The 20,241-nt window shown below is 33.6% G+C and overlaps 2 protein-coding genes and 1 non-coding gene across 3 annotated transcripts; 1 reads left to right on the forward strand and 2 right to left on the reverse strand.

Annotated features, from left to right (window-relative positions):
- Positions 1–307: 307 nt before the first annotated feature.
- On the reverse strand, positions 308–388 carry TRNAL-AAG (transfer RNA leucine (anticodon AAG)). The gene has a single exon. It is a non-coding gene; the product is annotated as a tRNA-Leu (tRNA).
- An 11,217-nt stretch (positions 389–11,605) lies between these two features.
- LOC114170192 (protein FAR1-RELATED SEQUENCE 5-like) lies at positions 11,606–14,296 on the forward strand. Its single transcript, XM_028055676.2, has 3 exons — positions 11,606–13,810; positions 13,899–13,973; positions 14,216–14,296. The coding sequence occupies exons 1-3, from the start codon at positions 11,606–11,608 to the stop codon at positions 14,294–14,296; spliced, it is 2,361 nt and encodes a 786-aa protein (XP_027911477.2).
- A 267-nt stretch (positions 14,297–14,563) lies between these two features.
- LOC114170193 (uncharacterized) lies at positions 14,564–17,642 on the reverse strand. Its single transcript, XM_085669239.1, has 11 exons — positions 17,504–17,642; positions 16,801–17,427; positions 16,600–16,725; positions 16,021–16,523; positions 15,846–15,937; positions 15,709–15,770; positions 15,509–15,631; positions 15,302–15,430; positions 15,112–15,215; positions 14,931–15,021; positions 14,564–14,837 (listed from the first exon to the last, which is right to left on the reverse strand). The coding sequence occupies exons 1-11, from the start codon at positions 17,585–17,587 to the stop codon at positions 14,727–14,729; spliced, it is 2,052 nt and encodes a 683-aa protein (XP_085525365.1). The 5' UTR covers positions 17,588–17,642; the 3' UTR covers positions 14,564–14,726.
- Between the last annotated feature and the right edge of the window lie 2,599 nt (positions 17,643–20,241).

A 20,241-nucleotide genomic window follows, 5' to 3' on the forward strand; every position in this document is an offset into this window, starting at 1 on the left:
TTATTATTTCCTATTGATGGCGAATTTCGATAAAATTTGTTGTCCTGATCGATGTGATATTGCTTTATCATAATCATAATAGTCTTCTTTGTATTGAAGCAGGTCCATTTTGATAGATCAAATATAATATTTTAGCCTACTCAACTAAATCACTGAAATTGTTGGATATACCAATATATCCATGTGCCACATATAAAAATAATATGGAAAAATGTTTTTTTGTGTAGTGGGAGAAATAGACACTAAGTAGTAAAAACACATACCTTTTAAGTATTACTAAGTATTTTTTTGTTGGCAAATTTTTTTTTGTTGAGAGTGGGATTTGAACCCACACCCTTTCGGACCAGAACCTTAATCTGGTGCCTTAGACCAACTCAGCCATCTCAACTCTGATTTTAAATCTCAACTTTGGGTTTCACAATTGTTCTTGATTATGGTTTTGTCATGTAAGAATTCAAAAGTAGAGTTCGTAATGAAAGTTGAACAATTTCTATATGGAATAATAACACTTTGCAATTGCTACGAAAACTTTATATATAACCTTATTCAGCATTAATTAATATTAAAATGTGATGGCCTTGATTTTGATTGATGGATATCATCTTGAGGCACAAGTATATGGTATGGTCGTGGTTTAAAATCAGAGTCACAATTACTCCATCAAATTAAATACAAAGTTCCACTTTTTATTAATAACATTCAATTTCTCATCAAATTTTTCATCCAAGTATACATTTGGTCATAATTTTAAAAATTATAATAAAACAAGAACTGAAACTTAGATTTTCTTTAAAGTTTTCTACACTACAAAAAGAAAAGTACAAATAAGCATATTTGAACATACCTGGAACTCTCTAACCTACAAATACTCCTCTTAAATATAAAAGAATCATAAAATAACTAAATCCAACCAAACATCAATTCATCAATGAGTTAAACCAAAAACGGAGTTTAGAATTAATCCAAGGAACTTTAATTTTAGTATCTATTTTCCTTTTGATTACTCATGGAAACTAAAATAAAAGACGGGGGAAACTGTACAATTTTCTATCTAGTCTAAAATGACAACTAAAACTAATGCAAAGAAGCTGAATAATGCAAATAGATAAGATAAAATTCTGACAATGTTCACACGATATGTTATAAACAAAATGCTAGACTCAATGCATAATTGGTGTTATAATGATGTATGATGAATGGTTTTGATCCTAATTATGCCTCAAACAAGGTAAAAATGCATATTACGTAATTATTTGGTAAAATGACTACAAGAAACCCTAACTTTCACTAGGTGTTTGATGACATGCCTATATAAGATGAAACTACGAATTATGCAAAAACTGAAGAATGGAACCTATTTCAATGATTCTTACTATGCAAGAGATGTATTTAGAAGTATCAAAATACCCAAAAATCTGCAATTCACTATCCAAACCAATATTTGACAACAAAATAGACTAAACTGGTTTATCAAGTTTTACCAACAAATAGGTTTATGCACAAAATGGGTCTGAATGCAAAGCAATGCATGAGCTGAAATGAATAATTAAACATATCTTAAATGATGGCAATTAACTTCTAAAACACAAAATTACTCAAAATTACAAATGCAGAATCAAATCCCTAATTATACCTAAACTAGAAAACCCAACTTCTAAGAATGTGTAAGAATTGGAAAATATGACACTAAGAACAGACTTAATAATGAAAACATGATTCAAATATAGAAACAACGAGGAAACAACATTTAAAACTTGAATTAAAACACAGAAAATAAAAATCCCATGTAAAACTAAAGCATGAACGATGGTGGGAAAAATAACAGAAAAACCTTACTTAATAAAAACACTAAAACATTTCAAAAACATCAATTTCAAAGTAAAATAAGTTTTATAGTTGGAAATCAGAAAATGGGTTGCAAAAACTAAAAAGGTGTAAAATGGGTTTCTAAGTTAGAGTCAAAACTTGAGTTATGATCAATTAAATTTCAATCTTTCCTGCCAACAATTCAGTTCTTAACCATTGAATTAAAGTGGTAACTTTGTACTCCTTAAAACTCAATCTTGAATCCAAAAATCAAGTTCAGTTTAAGTGCAAAGATAAAAAAATCACTTGACCATTACCCAACAATATGCCTCTAAAACAGAATTGGAAAATGGGTTTTGCTTCATCGTATGAAAATTATAAAATGCATAAATTGTAAATGGCAATGTGAATTTAAAAATACATAACTAGAAATTGTAATGAACTGAATGTAAATGAAGAAAAATAAAATTGGGCAAAAAAAGAGAGATTGAATTACATTAAAACTATGAAATAAAACTTGGTTCAAGTTTACAAACACTATGAAGTCATGGTTGTTTTTGCTCACATTGTAGTTTGAACAACCAATAACTTCTAAGTAAAATGCTTTCCCAAACTCAAAAACTAAAACTAAAGAGAACTACGAATGAATGATGTCTAATAATTGTCTTTTTTCCCAAGTTCTGTCAAGGCCTATTACAAAGGCAGAAAACAATGAATTTAGACTAGAAACTCTAAGAGAAATTTCCTATTTTACAACTCCTATAATGAATCTACAACTAACTAGGCACCTAGGTAAAACAAGTCTTCAACTCTCCATAATCTAAATTGTAATAGGTTACTCCTTTTGCAAGAATTTGTCTAGTTGACTTCTAACTTGCCGTAACAGGTCACCCTCCTCTACCCAATGGGTTCATGCATTTAGGTCACTACTTTGTAAGTATTGAAATGGTTGAAATGCTAAGAAGGGAGGTTGAATTGGCTAATTAAAAAATAAGGTAACTTTTAAAAGCCTAAAAGATTTTTAACTTCAATAAGAGTAATCACGAAATGAGAATGCAAAAGTTACAAGACTGTACACTTTTAACCAATAAAAAAACAGAGACAAACGATTGATTTCATTAAACAAATACATTACTGATAGATTAGACATGACTACTAGAACTAGATCCAACCTACAGAGCATAATGCTATTCGCATTTAACATTTCAAAATGATAGAAAGATAAGATCAAATTGTCTTTCCTGAATTTGGGAATTACATTAGAATAGTAGAATTGAACTTATGTTTTACAATACTTGGTATATTCCTACTTTAGAATGGTATATTTCTTCTCTATGATATAAAGATAAGATCAAATTGTCTTTCCTGAAATTAATGTTGCCTTCACGTCTTGTATTTTTAGTATTCGCTAGAAACTGTTGAGTAATGCGCGAATTTTCTCTTAAAGGGTTGTCACGGGAATCATTAATGTCTATCATACTTTTGTGAAAAATGAATAGATAACTTCTTGCAAACTATTTTATGTTATTGGAATAAATGTATCGTTGGCCATTTTAATTCATACATCTAGTGATTTTTGGTATTTAAAGATTTACGCAATTTGTTATGAAAAGCACAATAAATATTTTTCCTTCTTCTTGTAACTTTGCTTTGCTCTTTATGTTTTTGTCACTTGTGTAAATTTTCCTTAAGAAAAACAATATATTCTTGTTTTTTCTTAATCACTTCGACGAATTTTACCTAACTGAAAATTACCATCTAGTATGATTTGTTCATATCTATAACTCCAACTTTACTTTTCACTACATCATAGGGGAAGAGAAAAGAGGAGATAACAATTGTGATGCACATAGCATTTTTGTTTCATACTCTTAAGTGCTTTTGGAAATTACAACCATCACTTGGAGTAAAGAATGTTATTTACTTTTTCATTATGTCTATTTTATTATTTAGAACAATGATATTGTAATGAATTATTAATTATAAGTTTTACGTTTTGTCATTTATATTATTTGATATTAAAGTTATAAATTTGTTCTTTGATCTTTTATGCAATATATAAATGCCAAAAACCTAAAATTTTTGCCTTTTATAATTTATGTTATTAAAAAATATATAACAAACAAAACAAGAAATCTCAATTAAAAATATTCAAAGTTTTTAACATAATGGAAGGATTCACTTGCAGCATGGTGGATTAATAGTACTAGGGGTTTTTTGAAACCCCAACCAATATCGGGGGTTTTTCCAAACCCCAGCAAATACTAGGGGTTTTTGAAACCCCAGCAAGTACCAAGGGTTTTTCAAAACCCCAACCAGCATTAGGTTTGAAACCCCAACCAATGCCGGGGGTTTTGTAAACCTCCGATAATTTGTGCTAGTTCCGGAGGTTGCTAAAAACCCTAGTAATCCATTACCGATGTTAGTTCTTCTAGGGGAATGACAAACCCCTAGTAAAGCCCTTAGCGGGGGTTAAAATCCCCAGAAATACCAAATATAACCCCCACTACAAAAACTTATTTTTGTAGTCTCACCAATATTTTTATTAAAATATATTTTTTAATATATTATATCAATCAAATCTCTTACAAACTTTCACAAAAATTACTTCCAAATATACTCACAATCATATCTAAATCTCTTTAAAAAAACAACACATAATTTATTTTCAAATCCATTCAAACTCATTCACTTTCTCTCTCAAAATCATCTCTCAAATGAAGACAGCATAAAAGAACATAACCTTAGGAGCTAAATTCTCTTGTGTGGAAAAGGTCTATATGAGAAGTGGTGGAGTAATGCAATATCAAAGTAAAATATTTAAGTTGCATAACACTCAGAGCATTACAAATAAAATTTAATTTCTCTACTAGATTTTGTGTTGTACCTTTAAAATATATTCATAATCACTAATTTTAAAATTTTAAAATATATTAAAAAATTAAAATATCATTCCACAGTGCATTTTTAAAAAAATAGTATAGAATAACACAAAAAAAATAGTAAAAAGTCGTAACCCTTGCAAACATGCTTAAAATTTCACTCCCAAGAAACTAAATTACAGCAAACAAATCCACTTACACTGAAAAAAGAAGATCCAATTTTGGCCACTTTTGAAATCAATTCCATTAGTGCACAATAATTCAGGTTTAGTTCGGGAAATAGTTTAAGCAAAGGTTGGCATTTAAATTAAAATCCAATTTACTGCACGAAAAACATCAAAACGGACCACTTGCTTTTTAAATAATTTTAAAAGTTTTTTGAATTGAAAGTCTTGAAACTTGCAAAGTAAATTAACTATTTGCCTAGGAAATTTCAAAAGCTGCAGAACAGATTTCAGACATTGAAAGTCGCATTTTATTAAGGAAAATGATATGCTGACCCCTTATTTTGACTCCATAAGTGACTCCATGACGTGGCATGCACAGGTGAAAATAATTTTTTAAATTAAAATTAATTTTTGTGAACCATTTTACTCCACACGTGGCTTGTAGCGGATAGTGGGGTTGGGCGGGTCATAATCGGGTCAGAAGGCATTTTGGATAGTGGGTTTGGACGCGTCTTAATTGAAAGGGTAGGAAATTAGGGTTTCGTGTGGAGAGTGGGAGCAAAAACGACTTTTCGGGAGAAGAAAGAAAGAAAGGGAAAACCCGTTCGAAAGGAGAAAGGAAGAAAGGAGAAAGGAAGAAAGGAGAAAGGAGAAAGGATAAAGGAAGAAAGGAGAAGACGAAGAGAGAAGACGAAGAAAGAAGACGAAGAGAGAAGACGAAGGGAGAAGACGTTCCTGCCAGATTTAGGGCTTTTTTTCGTCTCCATTGTTGGATTCTTGTTCGTGAAAAACGAGAAAAGGGAAAAGAAAGAAAGAAAGGGAAAACCCAGTCGAAAGGAGAAAGGAAGAAAGGAGAATACGTGTATTGTAGTGAGTCGAAAAAGACGAAGGGAGAAGACGAAGAGAGAAGACGAAGGGAGAAGACGTTCGTATGTATGTTAGGGTTTTTCTTCGTCTCCATTGTTGGATTCAGCTTCGTAGTTCGTAAGTATGTTTTTTTTTATCTGGGTTTCTCCACTACGGCAACAGGTTTGTGGTATTTTTTTTCCAAAGTCGTGGTTATGGGTTTTTTGGTTAAGGAACTGAGATTTTTTTTGGTTTTCGCCAGCATAGTCAAGTGAGTTATTGTTTAAAGACAAATTTAACATCTATCTTGTACAGGTGAATGACCACAACACTGTAATCCTCGACGAAGCTTGCGAAGTTAGGGTTTGTGGTGCTTTCAGTTGTTCGATTCAGGCAGTGGTTGGTATGTTTGTGTTATTTTTCCTTTTCTGTGATTTTGGTGCTTTGATAGATGCATGAATACTAGTTTTGTAACTAGGTTGATGAAATCTGTCTTATTTTATTGTGATGACCTGTTTGCTGACAAGTGATGACCTGTGATGCATTTTGTGCAATAATGTGTTAATCAATGTTTTTTAAATTCGTAGCAGTCAATAGTTGTGGTTTCAAACCCAAGTGGATTAAAGTTGTAGGATTTATTGATGATGACTTGTGTGCATCCAAGTGATGAGTTGTGTTGCATTTTTTGCAATCATGTGTGTTGACTCAATGTTTTTAACTTGCATACTATTTTATTGGTTGATTCTGTTTGGATAATGTGAGTTAATTTGTAAATATTCCTTAGATGTGTGGTTTCATTGGCAACTAGAGTACACTTGTTTGATGTATGACTAATGACCTGTGTGCTCATAAGTGATGACCTGTGTTTTATTTTTTGGAACCATGTGGTATGAATCAATTTTTTCATGTTTCATTTGATAGCACTGATTATGGGGTGATTAAATCATGGGTAATATGCAGGTGATTAAGTAAGGGTAATATGCATTCATACGTAGTTATCTGTTTGATGTGGTTTCAAACCCAAGTGGAATAAAGCTGTAGGATTTATTGATGATGACTTGTGTGCATCCAAGTGATGAGTTGTGTTGCATTTTTTGCAATCATGTGTGTTGACTCAATGTTTTTAACTTGCATACTATTTTATTGGTTGATTCTGTTTGGATAATGTGAGTTAATTTGTAAATATTCCTTAGATGTGTGGTTTCATTGGCAACTGGAGTACACTTGTTTGATGTATGACTGATGACCTGTGTGCTCATAAGTGATGACCTGTGTTATATTTTTTGGAACCATGTGGTATGAATAATTTTTTCATGTTTCATTTGATAGCACTGAATAGTTGATTATGGGGTGATTAAATATGGGTAATATGCAGGTGATTAAGTATGGGTAATATGCATTCATACGTAGTTATCTGTTTGATGTGGTTTCAAACCTAAGTGGAATGTAGTTGTAGGATTTATTGATGATGACTTGCGTGCATCCAAGTGATGAGTTGTGTTGCATTTTTTGCAATCATGTGTGTTGGCTCAATGTTTTTAACTTGCATACTATTTTATTGGTTGATTCTGTTTGGATAATGTGAGTTAATTTGTAAATATTCCTTAGATGTGTGGTTTCATTGGCAACTGGAGTACACTTGTTTGATGTATGACTGATGACCTGTGTGCTCATAAGTGATGACCTGTGTTATATTTTTTGGAACCATGTGGTATGAATAATTTTTTCATGTTTCATTTGATAGCACTGAATAGTTGATTATGGGGTGATTAAATATGGGTAATATGCAGGTGATTAAGTATGGGTAATATGCATTCATACGTAGTTATCTGTTTGATGTGGTTTCAAACCCAAGTGGAATGTAATTGTAGGATTTATTGATGATGACTTGCGTGCATCCAAGTGATGAGTTGTGTTGGATTTTTTGCAATCATGTGTGTTGACTCAATGTTTTTAACTTGCATACTATTTTATTGGTTGATTCTGTTTGGATAATGTGAGTTAATTTGTAAATATTCCTTAGATGTGTGGTTTCATTGGCAACTGGAGTACACTTGTTTGATGTATGACTGATGACCTGTGTGCTCATAAGTGAAGACCTGTGTTATATTTTTTGGAACCATGTGGTATGAATAATTTTTTCATGTTTCATTTGATAGCACTGAATAGTTGATTATGGGGTGATTAAATATGGGTAATATGCAGGTGATTAAGTATGGGTAATATGCATTCATACGTAGTTATCTGTTTGATGTGGTTTCAAACACAAGTGGAATGTAGTTGTAGGATTTATTCATGATGACTTGTGTGCATCCAAGTGATGAGTTGTGTTGCATTTTTTGCAATCATGTGTGTTGGCTCAATGTTTTTAACTTGCATACTATTTTATTGGTTGATTCTGTTTGGATAATGTGAGTTAATTTGTAAATATTCCTTAGATGTGTGGTTTCATTGGCAACTGGAGTACACTTGTTTGATGTATGACTGATGACCTGTGTGCTCATAAGTGATGACCTGTGTTATATTTTTTGGAACCATGTGGTATGAATAATTTTTTCATGTTTCATTTGATAGCACTGAATAGTTGATTATGGGGTGATTAAATATGGGTAATATGCAGGTGATTAAGTATGGGTAATATGCATTCATACGTAGTTATCTGTTTGATGTGGTTTCAAACCCAAGTGGAATGTAGTTGTAGGATTTATTGATGATGACTTGCGTGCATCCAAGTGATGAGTTGTGTTGCATTTTTTGCAATCATGTGTGTTGACTCAATGTTTTTAACTTGCATACTATTTTATTGGTTGATTCTGTTTGGATAATGTGAGTTAATTTGTAAATATTCCTTAGATGTGTGGTTTCATTGGCAACTGGAGTACACTTGTTTGATGTATGACTGATGACCTGTGTGCTCATAAGTGATGACCTGTGTTATATTTTTTGGAACCATGTGGTATGAATAATTTTTTCATGTTTAATTTGATAGCACTGAATAGTTGATTATGGGGTGATTAAATATGGGTAATATGCAGGTGATTAAGTATGGGTAATATGCATTCATACGTAGTTATCTGTTTGATGTGGTTTCAAACCCAAGTGGAATGTAGTTGTAGGATTTATTCATGATGACTTGTGTGCATCCAAGTGATGAGTTGTGTTGCATTTTTTGCAATCATGTGTGTTGACTCAATGTTTTTAACTTGCATACTATTTTATTGGTTGATTCTGTTTGGATAATGTGAGTTAATTTGTAAATATTCCTTAGATGTGTGGTTTCATTGGCAACTGGAGTACACTTGTTTGATGTATGACTGATGACCTGTCTGCTCATAAATGATGACCTGTGTTATATTTTTTGGAACCATGTGGTATGAATAATTTTTTCATGTTTCATTTGATAGCACTGAATAGTTGATTATGGGGTGATTTAATCATGGATATTGTGATTTCATTTTAAATTATATGTTTGATGAAATTATGTATTCAGGTCATAAATATGGCTTCATTCCGTGAGGGAAGTGAATTCAATGTTGACCGCAAGGTATGATAAATTTTGTACTTCAATTTATTTGCAAATTTGTCATGTGAAAAATGACATAACAATTTTTTTTTATTCCAGATCTGTTTTAGGCATTCATGTCGGACCAAATTGATTGGTAGTTTGAATAACAAGTTAACAGATGCGCAAAAATCATTTATCCGAGGAACACCATTTGGATGGATGGTTGAGTTGATAGAGTGTGTTAAAATATCTAGGAATCTTTTGACTCCGTTAATCAGTAGGTGGGTTGAAAGGTTGGGAGGGTTTGACATGAGTGCACAAGTTGTTGGATTTACCTATTTAGATGTATGTCTTGGTCTAGGTTTGAGGGTGGTGGGTGAGAACATTGATTTAAACCAGGAAGGGTTAAATAGTGATTCAAGGAATTTATTTGGAGCTTCCCAAGTTGTTGATATCGACATGGTATATGATTACATCTTGAAACATATTAAAGTGCTTTGTTTAGAGGATTTTGGTAAGCTTTATGTTTTGTTAGCAATTTATCTCCCCAACCTCAACACATGGAATATTTGTGGATGGAGGAACCATCATCTGCAGTATGTCCTCCACATTAGCCGTGTTAGTAGGCTCCATGTTGGGATGCAAATTGGGTCCGAAATTTGTGTTGACATTTGCGTTTGGACTGGAATTTTTACTAGGCTGGGCATCAGTTTCCACATTTTGTTTCACAACATAGTTAAGTCGCACCACAGGCATAGAAGTTTGAACTTCTTCTTCAGTGGGATGAGTGATGTCATACTTGAAAACCTACAAATGTTATAAATGGTTATATTGTGTGACTTAAAGACACGGTATGAATTAAAAAAAAACATATTTGTGTGAAGATTAGTTATTTACCTTGACAATGTTCCTAAGTGTGATGTTGAGGTACCCAAAAGGTCTAAATATAGCAACCTATTGAATCAAAATTCATAAAGTTTAATGAGTAACTGTACAAGAAGAGGAAAAGTAATCAAGAGACATTATTTCATAGTTCACTAACTTCTTTCAACAGTAATACAGAGCCAACACCAATGTCACTACCAAACTCACAATCTGATAGAACTTTATTGTGTAGGCTTGCCTTGGCTGTATCAGTAGGGTCCTGACAGAGTCATTTTACACGTGAGTAATAACTAAATAATGGAGTGCAAGTAAATCACTAAATCAAAAATCACCTTAATAGTGATGAGCAAGTCCCCCAGGCCGTTCGGTTTGCACTCTTTGACAACACAAGCAACAAAACGCATTCGATTCATTGATTTCCTGTTTGATAGTGGAGTTATATTTTTAATGTCCCCGTCGTCAACTAAACCTGCAAATTATGCGATATTAATTAATGAAAACTTTATCCTATAAACTTCAACAGCATTGGTTTTCCAGAAAGGAAATAATGCTAACCGTGGTGTTTGATGAATTTTTCTGCCCATGTCCATGCATTGGTATAGAAATCTCGTGCACGACTAGCAACAACCATGTTGTTCAAAAATTCTTGTGTATTATGGGTTTCATTTAAGTCTCTGTTAAGCAAAACAGCTTGGGCATGTCCAGCAGGGCCAGGGATGAAAGTAGTGTTACCATTACATCGTTCCAAAAATTCTTTCAAAACAGCATCATCAACAGCAAGAGCCTCCCAAGGATCCATTTTTGCACTCCTGCACTTAATACCAAAGACGAAAGCAAAAAAAAAAAAGTTAGCCACTGATATTTTAACATAATTAATAGGCAAGGTGGTGTGCGATCATTGAGTTCACCTACATAAGTGTGGTTCAAGTTTAAGAACTGGAAACATGTGGGTGCTTTTATAGACTTTAAAACATAACCCTAAATTACCAATGTGCCCTTCAATTGCTTTTTGAACACGGCAAATTTAAAGCTCTCTCATTTTGATATGTGTGAGAGAGTGTGCCCTGTTACATTGCTCCTCACCCACCGCACACAGAATCATTAAATGGCCTTTACTTCGTCCAACCTCCATCTTCAGAAGGCGCTTGCTTTCAATGCGGGAGAAACCAACCATGGCAAAAAGCAATAAATGTTGAAACTAACATTCCGCACCTCCACATACAAGTTTCGCATATACCCGTCCAAAAAATCCAGGTACGTAATGTTGTGGTAAACGCTGTTTGAAGGTTAATACAAACCTACAAAACCTAAAAATCAATTTTTTTTTTGCGTCGACGGAATGAATGCATTTAATGGTTTCAATAGTAAGGTGATGTTGTATGGTTTTCGAAGTACCCTTACTAAAGTAGACATAAATGATACTTTGTCCTACTATGTGTGTTGCTACATTAGAAATGAGATTACTATGACATAAATATTTTCGAACCTAAAACAGATTTATGAATTACCTGCAGATGGATTACGCAGAAGAAAATGCAATAGGTTTGGAGGACATCAATTTATTAGAAGAACATGGTGATAGTGGAACTATCTTGGACGAGGAAGGTATTGATAAGGAAGCCAATGAACAACAGGCTGTTGATGTCATTTCTCCGTGTGTTGGGATGTATTTTGACAGTGTTGATGACGTGAAGAAATTTTACAAAGAATACGGTATTAGAAGTGGTTTCGGGACAAGAATCAGAACTTCGAGAAAAGACAATGACAATCAACTATGTTACTTCAAATTAGTGTGTTCGCGGGAGGGAAAATGTGTCTCGTCCATACCACCTGAAATGAAGACACTGCCCACACAAAGAAAACAATGTCCTGCGCGCATTACTGTCGTTAGAAGAGAAGATAAGTGGATGATTAGCAGTGTGGTCCACGAACACAATCATGACGTAAGTCCATCGAAGTCTAGACTAATTCGTGGGAATAGGAAGTTGAATATGCAAGCCAAAAGAACCCTTGACATTAATGACGAAGCGGGTGTGCGTATTCACAAGAGCTTTCGTTCATTGGTGTGTGATGCAGGGGGGTTTGAGAACTTGGATTTTGTCGAAAGAGACGCAAGAAACTATATTGGTCAGCAACGTCGCGCATTAGGGAAGGAAGGTGACGGACAAGCTTTATTAAATCATTTTTCCAGTATGAGGGAGTTGAACAAAGACTTCTTTTTTGAAATTGATGTTGATGCAGATAATCGCATAAGCAATATATTTTGGGCAGACGGAAGGAGTCGGGCTGCATGTGTAGATTTTGGTGACATTGTGTCCTTCGACACCACATACTTAACTAATAAGTACGATATGCCTTTTGCACCATTCGTGGGTGTTAATCACCATGGTCAGTCAATCTTATTAGGGTGTGGGCTTTTATGTGCTGAAGATACTGGTACGTTTGTGTGGCTATTTCGAAGTTGGTTGCGATGCATGGGAAATAAAGCCGCTGAAGGAATTGTCACTGATCAATGCAGGGCGATGCAAAATGCCATTGAAATTGTCTTCCCCAACACCCGACATCGTTGGTGCCTTTGGCACATCATGAAAAAACTACCAGAAAAATTAGTGGGATACAGCCAATACAAGGAAATCAAGCATGGTGTAAAAGAATTGGTATATGAGTCAGATAGTGCTGAAGATTTTGAGAATGGGTGGGCAAAGTTCATTGAAAAGTATGATCTTCAACTTAATGAATGGCTTTACACTCTTTACGAAGAAAGACGTCGATGGGTTCCTTGTTATTTGAAATGTCATTTTTGGGTAGGCATGTCCACAACTCAGAGAAGTGAGGGAATGAATGCTTTCTTCGATGGGTTCATCAACTCTACTACAACACTCCAACAGTTTGTTGTCCAATATGACAATGCCCTTCGTTCTAAGGCGGAGAAAGAGTGTGAAGCAGATTTTGCTTCTACTAATACTACCCTTCCATGTGGGTCTCAGTCATTTATTGAGAGACAATTTCAAGATGAATACACTCATGCGAAGTTTAGTGAAGTGCAAAATGAGCTTAGGTGTAAGATGAATTGTAATATCAAAAGTGTTGAAGTTCATGGTTGTAAAGCAAAATATATTGTTAAAGAGGCGTTGATATGGAAAGACCAAAGTGCAGACAAATTTAATGAAGTTATATTTGATGTTGAGACAAAAGACATTGAATGCACTTGCCGCCTTTTTGAGTTTAGAGGAGTTATTTGCCGCCACAGCTTGATGGTCCTTGCCCAAGAGGAGGTAAAACTGGTTTCACAAAAGTATATTTTAAGTCGATGGAGCAAACGCATATTGCGAAGGCATACTTTGATAAGAGCATCATATTACACTAAGAAAGATGAACCCACTGTTCATAGGTATGACTTATTGTGTAAAAAGTTCTATGACATTGCTGAGTTTGCATGCCAAAGCGAGAGGGGTACAGAATTCTTGTGTTCCCAATTAGACTTATTATCAAGGAATCCTTTGTTATCTTGTTCCACAATATTAGGAAACTGTGAACAAACAAATGTGCAAATTTCTTCTCCAATAAATAGTGGTCCTCACCAAACAACAATCCGAAGTCCAATTCATGTTAAAAGAAAGGGTCGACCACGAGGTACAAGGATGCAATCAACGGTAGAGAAGATATGCAAAAAAAAGAAAAATGCAGCAGCTAGGAATAAAGCTTCTCGTAATGCCACTGTATGTATTTACTATCTTTATTTAGAGGACCATTTTTTAATATATAGTTTGTCCAGTTTTTAATTTCATTTGTGGACATGCACTTTAGGATGGGGAACTACATACTTCAATTGCACCAGCTAATGAAATTTTGAATGCTCAAAGTGGTTCCACAACCAACATGGTTAGTATTCTTTTCGTAACTACTTCTTGTTATGGTATTTTATGGAAATAATTAATTACCCTTATACCATGCCCAGGTTTATGATGTCCAGTGCACAGGCTTTCTATCACTTTTAACATCAATAGAAAGTAATCAACAACTTATTGATACATAACAGATCATTAGGTATGCCACAGTACAAACATGTTTAATTTTGCCTTATATTCATGATAGCTTAATATAGTAATTGTTTTTTTTTTCAGGAACTAGTATTATCAAAACCGAAATTTTTTGGATCAATTGAGATGATCAACATGGCATTACCAAACACCTTTTGTTATTAGAGTTTGTGTTTGTGAATGACATGTTTATTTATTCACACAGTCAAAGTATTTGTACTAATTACTGTTTACTACGTTAAGTAGTAGTCATTAATATTATCCCCAGCTTTTGTTCACAAAATTCGCATTATCATGCTGTTCTGCAGTTAATTTAATTAATATGCGACAAAATTAGGGATACCAACGTACTTATCATCAGTTACCAGGTAACACAAAAATATAAAGTGGGTATACACTTATATGGAAGTTGATCATCACTTATATGGAACTTGGTCATCACAGAACAAACAGCAGGCAACTTTAATATATAACATAAGTGATTGTTAAAAACATAGTTTACAAAGGAGTGCAACTTTAATATATAAAGGACGTCAGCCATATCAAAAAAGACCTTAAAGTTACACTATTGATCAACACTAAAATATTAACATTTCTACTTCTTTAAAGATGGTTTAAATATTTCAAGTACAGCCTCCCTATGCTTATTTTCTGGGTGAAGAATCCAGTCACAAATGTACTGCTGCCTGAATTGTTGTAGATCCTCCTGCCACCAAAGAACAACTACTTAATTACATATTCATATCAAAATAACTTTATGCAAGTTAAATGTAAACAGTTTCAAGGATATTATACTCACATCAGTGTAAGCTGGCATGCTTTTCCCATCAAATCTTTTTATGCCATCCCATATCTCAAGATACTTCAACACCATAATACCACAATCATGCCTGGAAGTGGTTAACAAAATAATTATTGAAAACTTCCTAATTACGTAACCAAGTTGTATGAATAGGCTACTCAATTAAAGTTGTGCTTACAAATTAGGCTGTTCAGGAACGTCTTCAATATGGACTTCAAATGTTGGCTTCAATTTATTTTTGTCATTTAAGAATAGCCAAAAGAGATTTTCCACATTTTGTACCTATAACAGATATTAATCAAACATAAATAATGTGAACACAATGAACATCAGTAATTGAAATTTTATAATGTCACACATGGACCTACCACGTGAGTATCAATCTGTTTTCGCCTTCGACATTTATGTGCAAGTGAATCTAAGACAAAGAACTCTTTCGTTTTACAATTAAAAGCATAACACCACCAATGTTCAGCATAAATGACTGGGGCAAACAACTAAATACAAGTAACATTAACAAACACATTTCATTTTGTAACAAAATATAAGAGCATTTAACAAGTAAAGATACTCACAAAATCTGCTGTTAATATATCCTGCACTGAAACCAAATCACGTGTCAAGTAATGCCTGTAGTCATCTAGACACCACTCACGTCTATTCACCTTTCTTTTGTTACAATCAAGGATAACTGCATTCTGAATCACAACAAAAGTCAATACTTATACACTAATTTAAGCATAAATAGTAAAGGAACAAAAAAAAAAAAACTTACTGTATAGAAAGGATTGAATATAACCCTGCTAATCTTCCCGGTCAGCATTTTCTGTTTATAGACTGAACACAAAAAAAATAATTATATCAGTACATGGTTGTAGTAACAATAGAAATAGTCATAAACTTAAGTTTCACACTTTACCATGTTATCAATCCAACCACGTGGACGAAAACATTGACATTCATCGCTCCTCAATATCTCACCATTCAAATCAACATAAATAGTTCTGAAAAGTAAAAAGAAACAACTCAAAGTGTTAACTATTAGTGTGTGTTGACGTTGAATACATTATTAATAAAAATAGCATACCTGGGACAACCAACAGCAGTCACATCCTTATACAATTTAGCCTTATCTATAAATAGTGTATTACTTTGACCTTCAGTGTTAGGCTTAATAGCTTTGTCGTCTCCATTATGGTTGGCTTTTGGTTTGTCATTGAGGTCATCTTCCTCACACTGATGAGGTTGCGGACTCTCTTTCCGGTGTGAAGGACAAGTCTGGCCTTCATCAGACTTCCATTGCTCAGAAGGACATCTATCTTCTTCATTAACATCATTTCCTTTTCCTGCACAGGAGTCAGGTTCAGGAGCATCAAAAAATTCATCACGCATCTTCTTTATCTGTTCTTTCATGTCAAGAATCATCCGTTCATGTTTTTCAAATTTTTCTTCCAAATCCACTTGCTGTTTGGAATGAGAAACACCCTGAATGCCATCATTATTCACATTATATTGCTCATCAATGTGAACGACATTTTGCACTATTGGGTTGTTCCTCTCCTCTGCAGTTAGGGCCCAACCAAACACAATCTACAAATAAAATAAATCTGTTTGGAACACATTTCGTAATAAAACCAAACATATACACATACAACTCAAATAAAACCTTATTCTTTTCAAAAGCAGACTCAATATTAGGTGTCCTAATCTTCACGGAGGGCCACCGCAGAAATCTTGGGAATTGAACCTCCCCCTCTACATCTTCTAAGCCAAGACGACGAGCAGCCCAAACCTATAAAAATGTTAGACAAATCAATAAATTATAAAAATGCATAAGGAAAATAAAGGTTGCTAAAACATTAATTACCTGAACAACTACAACAGATCCGGCTAAGTTAAGGCTACGAGTATTTATCTTTTCTCGTACAACCTTACATCCACGATTGAGTGCAGAGATAAAAAAACTATGCACTGACTCTGCCCAATTATATTCGCTTAAGTTGTCAACGTTGTCTAACACTTTGAAAGGCATATTGGTCACTGTCCTAGATGTCCTAGGAAAATAAAATACAGTAAAACAAAGTAATAGATACAACCTACACGCATTCTCTACATCATCATCACTAACCACTAGGTTCTTAATCTTCTTAATTATGTCTCGCAAGGTGATTGGTTTCTTCTCAAAAAGTGAACCTACTACCCCACTTACATCATCATCAAATTCAACACATTTACCAACCATACTAAGACCTAAGCATACACAAACATCATAAACCGATAACCCCACCAAATGCTGACCTACACGAATATATTCCCCTTGTGGAACCCATCTACGCAACACTTCCCTCAACAAAGGACAATTTATTTCCAATGCGTTGTCCACCTCCAAACACCATCTAAATGGTGTTGCCTGAATCCGTTTACGGTGGGTGGCTTTTAGTACATTGTTTACTTCAACAATGTACTTGCTTTCGCACCTATGCACAATTCGCACCTATAGCACCATGAACAAAATATTATTTATTAGAAATAATAAAAAAAGTTAAATAACTTAAAGATCCTAATTATACCTGATCAACATTTTCCACCACCTTCTTCTTCTTTCCCTTATTGCCTGCTTCTGGAATACATTTGCGTTCACGTTTGCTAGACATCTTACTTAAAATTCCTAAATAAAACCAAATATAACTGAAAATTTATCACATGGACCAAAGTAAATAACATCATAAACAATTATTGACTGCCATAACAAAATAGAGAAAAAATTCGATTAATACTGATTGCAAAAAATGTATCACAGGTCATCACTTGGGTGCACAAAAGTCATCACCAACAAATTAGAAGTCTTTAACCCCACTAATTACAAATCACATATTATTAACAAAATTTTGTCACCCCAAACACACGAATTAACTGCTATAGTATCAGTTCAAAAAAATTGAGTAAAACCACATTGTTGCAACAAATGATGCACAGGTCATCATTTACTTGCACACAGGTCATCACACACAAAAATGCTGCTTATAAGAAAGTCAAATCAATGTTGAAGAGGGTCCAACGCAGCAAATGATCCAATGGGGCCTTTAAAGTTATCCTATCAATCTTCAAAAGACTATCAATCTTCAAAACACTATATTTCTTCATTCAGCTCAAAATCCTAGTTTCCCAAAGTATGCAATTATAGCCATTATTGGAAAATCAATTGTTGATATTGTGACAGAATATATTTACATGAATAACAATTATAAAGTTAAAACCAAAAATGTCTTTTTTTTTTCTATAAATGGTTATAAGTTCACCTTCTCTCTCTGTATCATGCACTTTTTCCATTACAGAAGTCAAATCCTAAGAATTTACAAACTTAATATCTATTAATAAAAGGTAATTAAAAAGGTAATATTGTAAATTTGAAAAGAAAATTTTGATTTGAATATGAATTTTGTAGAAAAGGTACTTAAAAGGATGATGAGTAATTACTTTTTTAATAAACATGAATCATTACTGATATAATATAATGAATATAAAACAAGAAATTGCTGAAAATTTTAATTCAATGAGATTTATAATCTAAATGAAGAATATTTTACAAGTTATATATGACAATTTTCACACTTTGTTCAATAACCCATTACCGATGCAAAACTTCAGACGAAATCAATATATACACAAAGGACTATATATCTTATCTTATCTCATCAATGCTTTCAGACAACTACCTTCTAAATTGGTTTCCATCAAGTTTTTGTCCAGTTACCTCAAACAGGTTAATATATTTTATATGATGTTTGTTCTAAAATATAGATTTATGCAAACTTGTATCTAAACTGCTATCACAAAGCTGATTGAGGAATCATGTGAATTTCTTAATCTGATTCAAAACAGACCATTTAATCCCTACTTTTAATAAATGCCATGTTGTCAAATATCTTGCCACCCAGACATGATTTAGACTGTTTTTTATGGCCAAGGAACTGAAGAAAGAAATTGAAGAAAATGAGCGAGATTGCATTACTTTAGCTTGTTAAATTAGAGGAAGTCCCGTTGCTGGATAATCATATACACAAATAAAGAACTCCAAAGGAGTGCAGATTGAACCTTAGCCCAAGTGCCATCTCACGTACTAGTCTTTTACTGCAGCAAATGAACTTTTTCGAAAACCAAGGGCTTTAAGTTTCGTAGTTTGTGTCCTTTTAGCTTCCTCCAGCTTGACAATTCCTAATTTGTATGTACGAATGCGCTCTTAGATCACTAAGAAAATTCAGGCTTTAATAATAGTGCTTCTATGGCAATCCTGATAGGGTCTGTTTTTCAAGTGTTAATAATAGGATATCATCCTCAATGCTTTATTACGTTTTAGAGTACTCTATGTTTTATTGATCTTGAAACTAACCATTAGTCTTTCTGCATGAAAAATCTTACTGCCAATGCCTAAATAGATACATTTAATGCTATCTCACAAAGGAAGAGGTGGGGTGGGGTTAAATTATGACCCTTTTAACGACATATAACATTCTTCTTTAATGCTACATTGACTTTTGAACTACAAGACGTTCTCAACAATTCTCCTCTCTTTATCAACTAAGTCCAAATTGTCAGATTTATTCTGAACAAGGAAATGATCAAAGAAAAACAGAGGTGGTATACCTCTTCACTTGGAATGCTCCGGTGCATTTATAAGGTGCTTAAGGAGTGATAGGAAAAAACGCTTATTGGAAAAGTTATCTACCTTTTTCCCTGAAATTGTAGTGTATTAAATGGTGAGATATGTGTCTTGTCTGTTAAGCCCCTTAGTTTCTCATAGTTGGTGAGATTCGAACTTTCAATCTATATTACAGATACGCACTATCATGGTGGACAACATTGAAAAAATATTGGAGAGAGGTGACCGGATTGAGCTTCTTGTTTATAAGACAGCAACAATGCAAGACAGTGCATTTCACTTTAGGAAACAGTCGAAGCGCCTTCGAAGAGCTCTTTGGATGAAAAATTTTAAACTACTGTGAGTAAAATTTCTTTCATACGTTACACACAAGAAAATACATTTTGGAAAGTATACATTTTGTATCTGGGATTCAACAAATTCTTTGGATTTAAAGTCATGGGGCTGGGTTTTTTGACATAGGGAAACTTCTAAATTCTATGCTACACACAACACATATATTGATATTCGATAACAACCAAACATTCAAAAATCACACACACAGTTTGATCCCAGAGAAAATGATAAAGTTCAAATCAAATAAAGAAGCCATATCAGACAGATATTCCAGATTCTAATACTCCTCATCTCCGTCACCATCTTCTCCAT

This window comes from Vigna unguiculata, chromosome 11, assembly GCF_037176805.1.
Source record: "Vigna unguiculata cultivar grain cowpea cultivar isolate G323 ecotype 2 chromosome 11, ASM3717680v1, whole genome shotgun sequence".
NCBI lineage: Eukaryota > Viridiplantae > Streptophyta > Magnoliopsida > Fabales > Fabaceae > Vigna > Vigna unguiculata.